The 8,192-nt window shown below is 46.7% G+C and overlaps 1 protein-coding gene across 2 annotated transcripts; it reads right to left on the minus strand.

Annotated features, from left to right (window-relative positions):
* Positions 1-2,050: 2,050 nt before the first annotated feature.
* On the minus strand, positions 2,051-7,576 carry DAZAP2 (DAZ associated protein 2). 2 transcript variants are annotated; one of them, XM_010385319.2, is made up of 4 exons: positions 6,962-7,576; positions 5,421-5,539; positions 4,843-5,011; positions 2,051-3,510 (listed from the first exon to the last, which is right to left on the minus strand). In XM_010385319.2, exons 1-4 carry the CDS (start codon positions 6,972-6,974, stop codon positions 3,188-3,190), a joined length of 624 nt encoding a protein of 207 aa, XP_010383621.1. In that variant the 5' UTR covers positions 6,975-7,576; the 3' UTR covers positions 2,051-3,187. The 2 variants fall into 2 exon arrangements, with proteins under 2 accessions (XP_010383621.1, XP_010383619.1); XM_010385317.2 differs by having other exon boundaries at positions 4,766-5,011.
* Between the last annotated feature and the right edge of the window lie 616 nt (positions 7,577-8,192).

An 8,192-nucleotide genomic window follows, 5' to 3' on the forward strand; every position in this document is an offset into this window, starting at 1 on the left:
CGATTCTCATGTGCAAGAAGTAACTACCTTTACGTTTTGACTTATTTTTCCTTAAACATTTTTGACATTTTCTTTTCCCTATTTAATGCGTTTGCATATGTTCTCTCCCAAGCAATAAGAACCTTAGGAAAGTTCTAGAAGTTTGCAGAACTATCTCAGGGATTTGAGACAAAGATGGTGCAGGAAAGCTTGTTCCAGAGTAATGTCATTAGAAACATACCCTGGGAAGGCAGGGTGCAGTGGCTCACGCCTGTAATCCCAACACTTTGGGAGGCCAAGGCGGGCAGATCACGAGGTCAGGAGATCGAGATCATCCTGGCTAACACAGTGAAGCCCTGTCTCTACTAAAAATACAAAAAAAATTAGCCGAGCGTGGTGGCAGGCGCCTGTAGTCCCAGCTCCTTGGGAGGCTGAGGCAGAATGGCATGAACCCGGGAGGTGGAGCTTGCAGTGAGCCAAGATTGCGCCACTGCACTCCAGCCTGGGCGACAGAACGAGACTCTGTCTCGGAAAAAATAAAATAAAATAAAGAAAGAAAGAGATGAGTTGGTTCAAGCTTCCATCCTGGCAAGGGCCAGAATTTCCTAGAATCCCTTCTATGTATATACAGAAGGAACCAAGAAAAATCAACCTACCGCCTTTCCCAGTGTATCCTCAGAATCAAGTCAAGAGTTGTTGTTCACTTTGGAATTAAGCTAGCTCTCCTTTGAAGTCTTAATGTATTGCCTCTATTGTCTAAGCGTAAACCCAACCAAGTTAAGATTAAGAGCTGAGGAATCTGGCTGAGTGCAGTCGCTTATTGCCTATAATCCCAATACTATGGGAGGCCGAGGCAGGCGGATCACTTGAGGTCAGGAATTTGAGACCAGCCTGGCCAATGCAGTGACGCCCTGTCACTACTAAAAACACAGAAATGAACCAGGTGTTGTAGTAGGTTGCCTGTAATCCCAGCTACTCAGGAGGCTGAGAATCACTTGAACCTGGGAGGTAGAGGGTGCAGTGAGCCGAGATTGCGCCACTGCACTCCAGCCTGGGTGACAGAGGGAGACCCTGTCTCAAAAATAACTAAATAAATAAATAAGCTGAGGAATCTATCTTGACAGCTTACATTCTATGAGTTTTCAGTATTTCTCCACACAGAACATTGGAGAAACTGAAGGTCATCCTCAACATATACAAATTGCTATACCAGAACCTTTTTTTTTTTTTTTTTTTGAGAATGATTGTATATTAGTGTATACGTGATAATCTCCATTCACCTTTTTTTTTTTTATTATTATACTTTAAGTTCTAGGGTACATGTGCATAACGTGCAGGTTTGTTACATATGTATACTTGTGCCATGTTGGTGTGCTGCACCCATCAACTCGTCAGCACCCATCAATTCATCATTTATATCAGGTATAACTCCCAATGCAATCCCTCCCCCTCCCCCCTCCCCATGATAGGCCCCCAGAACCTTTTCTTCAAGCCAAACTTAAGAGCAAGTTAGGAGAATCAATAGTTCCTCATTTCTTTTTTTTTTTTTTTTTTTTGAGACAGAGTCTCGCTGTGTCACCCAGGCTGGAGTGCAGTGGCGCGATCTCGGCTCCCTACAAGCTCCGCCTCCCAGGTTCACGCCATTTTCCTGCCTACAGGCGCCCACCACCACACCCGGCTAATTTTTTGTATTTTTAGTAGAGACGGGGTTTCACCGTGTTAGCCAGGATGGTCTCGATCTCCTGACCTCGTGATCCACCCGCCTCGGCCTCCTAAAGTGCTGGGATTACAGGCTTGAGCCACCGCGCCCGGCCAATAGTTCCTCGTTTCTAAGTTTAGGTCCTAAATTCCAAAATTTGGAAGAGGTTAGAGAGTAAAATGATGAAAAGTTGAACATCTGGAATGGAATTCATGAAAATGGTCAAGTCTTAGACTTGTACTCCTGCCTTTATTTCAAAGTGTCATCAAAGGAAACAGAGCAGCAGCAGCACCTAGCTGAATTCTAGATGGGATATAAATAAAATATATATAGAAGAAATCTAAAAACAAGCTAAGTAAAGAATCCTTGCAGTGAGGTGTAATGCAACTTCATCACTTTATTCAAATCTTCAAAATAGTCTTTATTCTACATTTTTAGTATAAAAATTCCACAAGTTAAGTGCACCACAGTGTAGAGAGAGACATACAACGCTGAACTTCCATAACAGTCAATGGTACAGTCAAACATCACATGTACAGAACACACAATTTAGATGAACTGAAATTATAAGATAAAATAAAATAAAATCCAATTTCAGAAAACAAAAATCAAAACATTAAGGATCCCTGAAATATTCTTAACCCTAATAAGATTTCACTGGACTCAAGTCATTTTGTAGTGAGACATTCACAATATGACCCTATTAACCCAGTCTAGGAATTCTGGGGAGCCGAATGAGTGGCTGCATGAGACACTCTGACAAAAAATGGTAACCAATTTTTGATATGAAAACTCCTCTTAATTTGGCTCTTAACACATCAATCAAGCTTTTGAAATGCATCCTCCTCCTTGCCCCTCATATTTTAAACCAACTGTTGTTCACAGTACACTTTACACGATATCTTTGTTCAAACATAGCTCAGTTTTTCTGGCACCAAAGCAAATTTGGGTTAGGTTCGTGTATGCAGAGACAACCTATGAGAAGGGCCCATAAGGCACCCTCCACTTTTGCCTGAGGAGATACGAAAGCAGAAGTAATGGGATCTGTGCTTGGGGCACAGAGAGGGTTTCAGAGGATCCTTGTGAAACACTAGTTAAAAGATGACGAGGGGGGAGAAGTGCGAGGAAAGAAGGAAATTAGTCTGACTGGCTTTCTGTCCTGCACCATTGATTCAATGGAGACTGGCGGGAGGAAATGGAAGACTAGAGTTGGAGATGGGATGGGTGGGGCAAGGGATGGAAAGGAAAAGGCAGACAACTAATGCGTTCAATTTATAACAAGTAATATAAATCAAAGACTTAAAGGAGATTAAAGACCAATCAGAATAATTTGGCAACTTTAATTCTTAGGAAGATCAAAGTTCCCTCCAAACCTAATTTGATGTTTTATTACTAAAAGCAAAGACCAGTATGGTACAGTATTACTCCAGAGAAATTATAGGAAAATCCTTAGGGCGGCTTCACCCACATTCATTTTATGAATGGATACCTCCCCTACCTCAAAATGCTTTAGGGAGGTACTGCTACCATTACATGGTTCCTTATTAAATTTGAAAAGTGCCTGAAAGATTGGGCACCAGAAAGACACCCCAACAACATGTGTCTAAACTGCAACTTCAGGTTAATATGACTAAAGCAGTTACATTGTGAGAAGTGCTGAAGGTATGTGATGTCTTTCCCGGCACAAAGGTGGCCTTGGTTCCTCACCAGATGGTGTAGCCACCATCTGAACCACCCATGAAGAAGTTCCCCTTCCGCTGAGTTACGAGGACGTTGGCTCCCTGCATGACTGCAAGCTGAGCAGCATTGGGAGGGCATCCAGGAGGTGGAGGCTGAAAGGAAAGGATATAATAGAATGGGCACAGGGTGGCTAATATAAGCGAAGGGGACATAGGGGAAGCAGAGGCCTGTTAGGATGAGGCAATGTGCTAACCAGCTGCATTTTAAGGAGCTAGTTCCACCATGAATTTGAGTTCTAAAGTAGGTCTATACTTCACATGAACCCAAAGATACAAAGAGAAAAGGGAGCCTACCACTCATTCAAAGGGTTCCAGCTCTGAGAGGAAGCCTATGGCTAGCTTCTGCACATGAACAGGCCAGACCAACAGTCATTTGGAGGGTAGGGAACCACTGCCCTATTCACATTCCCAAAACAGGGACAGGGTGCCAGTCCATGGATGAATCCCACATGCTCCCTACATCGTTTTTAATTTTTTTTTTTTTAATTTTTTTGAGACAGAGTCTCGCTCTTTGTTGCCCAGGCTGGAGTGCAATGGTGGGATCTGGGTTCACTGCAACTTCTGCCTCCCAGGTTCAAGTGATTCTCCTGTCTCAGCCTCCCAAGTAGCTGGGATTACAAGCGCCCACCACCACACCCAGCTTTTTTTTTTTTTTTTTTTTTTTTTTTTTTGAGACAGAGTCTGGCTCTGTCGCCCAGGCTGGAGTGCAGTGGCGTGATCTCGGCTCACTGCAACCTCCACCTCCTGGGTTCAAGCCATTCTCTTGCCTCAGCCTCCCAAGTAGCTGGGATTACAGGCGCCTGCCACCATGCCCAGCTAGTTTTTGTATTTATAGTAGAGTCAGGGTTTCACCATGTTGGCCAGCCTGATCTCAAACTCCTGACCTCAGGTGAGCCACCGCACCCGGCCCTTACATAGTTTTTGAAGAAACTACTGGATAACTGAAGGCTCACTAATGACACATATTCGCCTCATCTCTAGCATGTAGTTACAGAGTAGTCATTTGGGCTCTACATCCCATGCACTGGGGAATTAAGTAGGAAAAAATGATAACATTGTTAGTATCTATCTAAAAGCTACTTACTAAGGATTATACATTCTACTTTTTAAATCATCAGGGTTCCTAGTAAAAACACCATGCTGATGGCAAATATTGAGTAAATGCTTATGGAATGAATAAGAAGCATTACTAGACCAGTTCAGTGTACCAAAATGAACTGGAAAAGCAGCAAGCAGGACTCGATAGACATGAAAACAAAAGAATCAGGTTAACTCAGTCCCCAGTGAGATGCTCTTCACTTGCCACAGTTCTGCCCCCTCAAACACTTTCTGATGAGGTCATACTCACAGGAATGTTGCCAGCAGTAGCCCCAGCTCCAAATCTGGCACCTGCATCATACCCTCCTTCCACCAGCACTGTGGAGCCAGGTGGATAGATAGGACTGACTGGATAATAAGCCATGGGGATTGTGGAACCTAAAGGCCCAACAGCCACAGACTGGGCCATGGGAAGATACAGAGAGGCTCCAGGAAATGCGGCTGACATGGTGGGGACTGTGGCAGCCCCTGGGTGCACAAAACTCGGACGATAGAGCTAGAAAAGGCAGAAGAGAAGGCAAAATGTTACTTGATTACATTCCTATTTGAGATCTCTTTAATAAGCCAATTCTTAATTCTCCTTGTGCAGGTTATACTTTTTGTAAGATCATACAAGTTGCCTTTCCACTGGCCTTCAATATTCTCCTGGATCACTTCCTGCTATAGCTAATGTTGAGCTCACAGAACGCAAATTCATCTTCTGCACCTCAGCCTGTGCCAAATAACACAAAATCATCAAATAATGTACTTTCAGCTCCGACAAAAACTGCCAAATTATATAGTGTTTTAGATTATTCATGTGAGCATTTGTGAAGAGTAAACGTGTGAAGTCAGACGTAGCTAAGGACTAAAGAACCACTCTAAGAGTATTCTCAGCTAGTTCAAGTCTGGCAAACTGGAAGCACCTCTGAGTAGGCAGGTGGAGCATCAGTATAGGGTGGAGCCTGAGGAAGATGCAAGGTCTGAGGGTATACTGGATTCCCAGGAGGCTGCACAGGGTAGGTTGGCTGTGTTGGATATTGACCTGAAAGACAAGAAAAAAATGCAGGTTGCCTACTACACAGAGCTACCAAAATGAGACAGGTCATACCGGGTAGCTAACTTAGTGGGAGCAAGCAGAAGGGGATTTGCAAATAGTCTGCCTCAGAGGGCCTGATTCCTGGAACTAAGAAAATATGCATTGTCTTTGCACCCTTAAAATGGAAGGTGCTGGATTCTGACAGGACAGGAAAGGCACTGCTCACTGCTCCTACTAACACAGGAGTAAGGGGTTAAGTCTAGCTGGGCACAAGTTCCCTCTGGAATGCAGGACAGGTCTGGGGTTCTGGCCTGCTGCTGTTCTGGCTTATCAAGAGTGCCTCTGCTTTAGGTAGTCTCCACAGCCTGTCTACAACCAGCCCAGACTTCGTGGCTAACAGTTCTGATTTTCCTTACAGAATTACTATTCAAGGTCGACTTCCAAACAAAGGGTGTGAATGATGGAAGTGAACCGTGAGACCGGAAAAGGGTGTAGGGCTGAGGGCTGAGGAGGAATGTCCTCATTGGAAAAGCGGGGGATCATGTTTGGGTTTTTGTTTGTTTTGAGACGGAGTTTCGCTCTGTCACACAGGCTGGATTGCAGTGGCGCTATCTCCGCTCACTGCAACCTCCGTCTCCTGGGTTCAAGCAATTCTCCTACCTCAGCCTCCGGAGTAGCTGGGATTACAGGCGCCCGCCACCACGCCCAGCTAATTTTTGCATTTTTAATAGAGTAGGGGTTTCACCACGTTGGCCAGGCTGGTCTCGAACTCCTGACCTCAGGTGATCCGCCCGCCTCGGCCTCCCAAAGTACTGGGATTACAGGCGTAAGCCACCGCGCCCGGCCTGTTTTTTTTTTTTTTTTCTCTATTCCTTTTTTCTCCCCCTCACCCTATTCCTGGGTTATGGGAATCATGTTCTGACAGACACACTGGTACAACCACAGAGGAAGGGGTAAGTTCTGATACCGCCAGCGAAGGGCGAGGGGGTGCGAAGGGAAGGAGAAAACAGACCTCACAGGCCCCGGCCCACGCGCCTACTCCAGCAACTCACTAGTTAAGTTCGGGCCCTGCCGGGGGTTCCGGAGCGCGGCGCCCCGCCTCCGCCGGCTCTCCATTGGCCTAAGCGAATGCCTGCGCTAGCGCTCTATTTGCTCCTGCGGATGCCCATCATGTCAAGCCCCCCCACCACCCGAGCCCGCAGCTTCAAACTGCGCCACAGAGTTTACGGAGGAAAGGGCCTGGAGGCAGCAAGCAGCCGTAATTTGGAGATGACGAAGGCGTCAGGCGCAGCGCCGTGGACTGCAGCTGGCCAAGGAGCGCGACGCAGCCCACCCCAAACCTGGCGTTTGGTGACCCTGGGCTCCGGACCCGCTCACTCTGGGCCAGTAGTACTCCCCCCGACGGCCTCTGCCACCCTCGGTCCTTGCCTTTGCTGTTCATGCTGGCTGCGGGTCCGGTTCGTCTGGGCGTCGCGGACGGTTATTTTTTTCGTCCTCTTCCTGTTCGGAGCTACTTCCGTGTCACGTGATGTTCCGTCCGTCTAGCGTCACCCGACGCCCGAGTGGCACTGCCGCCGGAAACTCCGCCTCTGCGCCCGGCCTCCAGTCGGTCGCGGGAGGGTCGGCGCGGTCCCGCCCACTCTCCTTGGCCCCACCCCCCCGCTCGTTCCCGTCCTCCACCCGCTACCGGTGTCCCTCAGCTGGAGAAAAACCAAACGCAGATATTGTCTCGCTTCAGGATCTTTTCTCTGTTGGACGCTGGGCGGCAGAACGATGCAAGCATTCCCCAGAACCTTTCTCTGCCTACACGCATTCACTCAAGGTCACCTCACCTTGGCAACCTTCCACGAGGGGCTTATATTTCTGCAAATTTGTGGCACTGCCTGAAATCGGCTCCTCACACCTTAGTTTATCATGCGTCCCTCCCCACCAAGTCCAAATTAAGCTTCAGCTCCGTTAAAATTTATTTTGCCACTCCAGCTCACATGTATCCTTTCCTGGATGAGACCTGCACTGGAATCTTCGCCGCCCTGTCTGCTCCAGGACAGGCTGTCGGCATGTTCTCGTGTTCGTTTCTTTTTCTCACGTACAGGAAGGGGTTATGTTTTCCGTGTTCGCAACAGCTGGCACTGAAACTGACATACCTGCAGTCCCCATTGAGTGCTTGTGGCCCTGCCCTTTTTTAGCACCAGTTACAGTGACCTGTATGGTACTTCTATTTTTCTCTATGTATGGCTTTGCTTTCTAACTTAATTACCCGTAAGGGCAAAGATGGCATCCTTTAGGGCTGCGATTAAGTGTCTTTCTTTTCTTTTCTTTTCTTTTTTTTTTTTTGATACAGAGTGTCGCTCTTGCCCAGGCTAGGGTGCAGCGGCGCGATCTCACCACAACCTCCGCCTCCTGGGTTCAAGCAATTCTCCTGCCTCAGCTTCCTGAGTAACTGGGACTACAGGCGCACGCCACCATCCCTGGCTAATTTTTGTATTTTAGTAGGGGTTTCACTATGTTGGCCAGGCTGGTTTTCTTTCTTTCTAAAAAAAAATATATACATATATTTTATTCTTTTATTTATTTATTTATTTTATTTTATTTTAGATGGAGTGTCGCTCTGTCGCCCAGGCAGGAGTGCAGTGGTGTGATCTCGGTTCACTGCAACCTC

Source organism: Rhinopithecus roxellana, chromosome 10 (genome assembly GCF_007565055.1).
Source record: "Rhinopithecus roxellana isolate Shanxi Qingling chromosome 10, ASM756505v1, whole genome shotgun sequence".
NCBI classification, from domain to species: Eukaryota; Metazoa; Chordata; class Mammalia; order Primates; family Cercopithecidae; genus Rhinopithecus; species Rhinopithecus roxellana.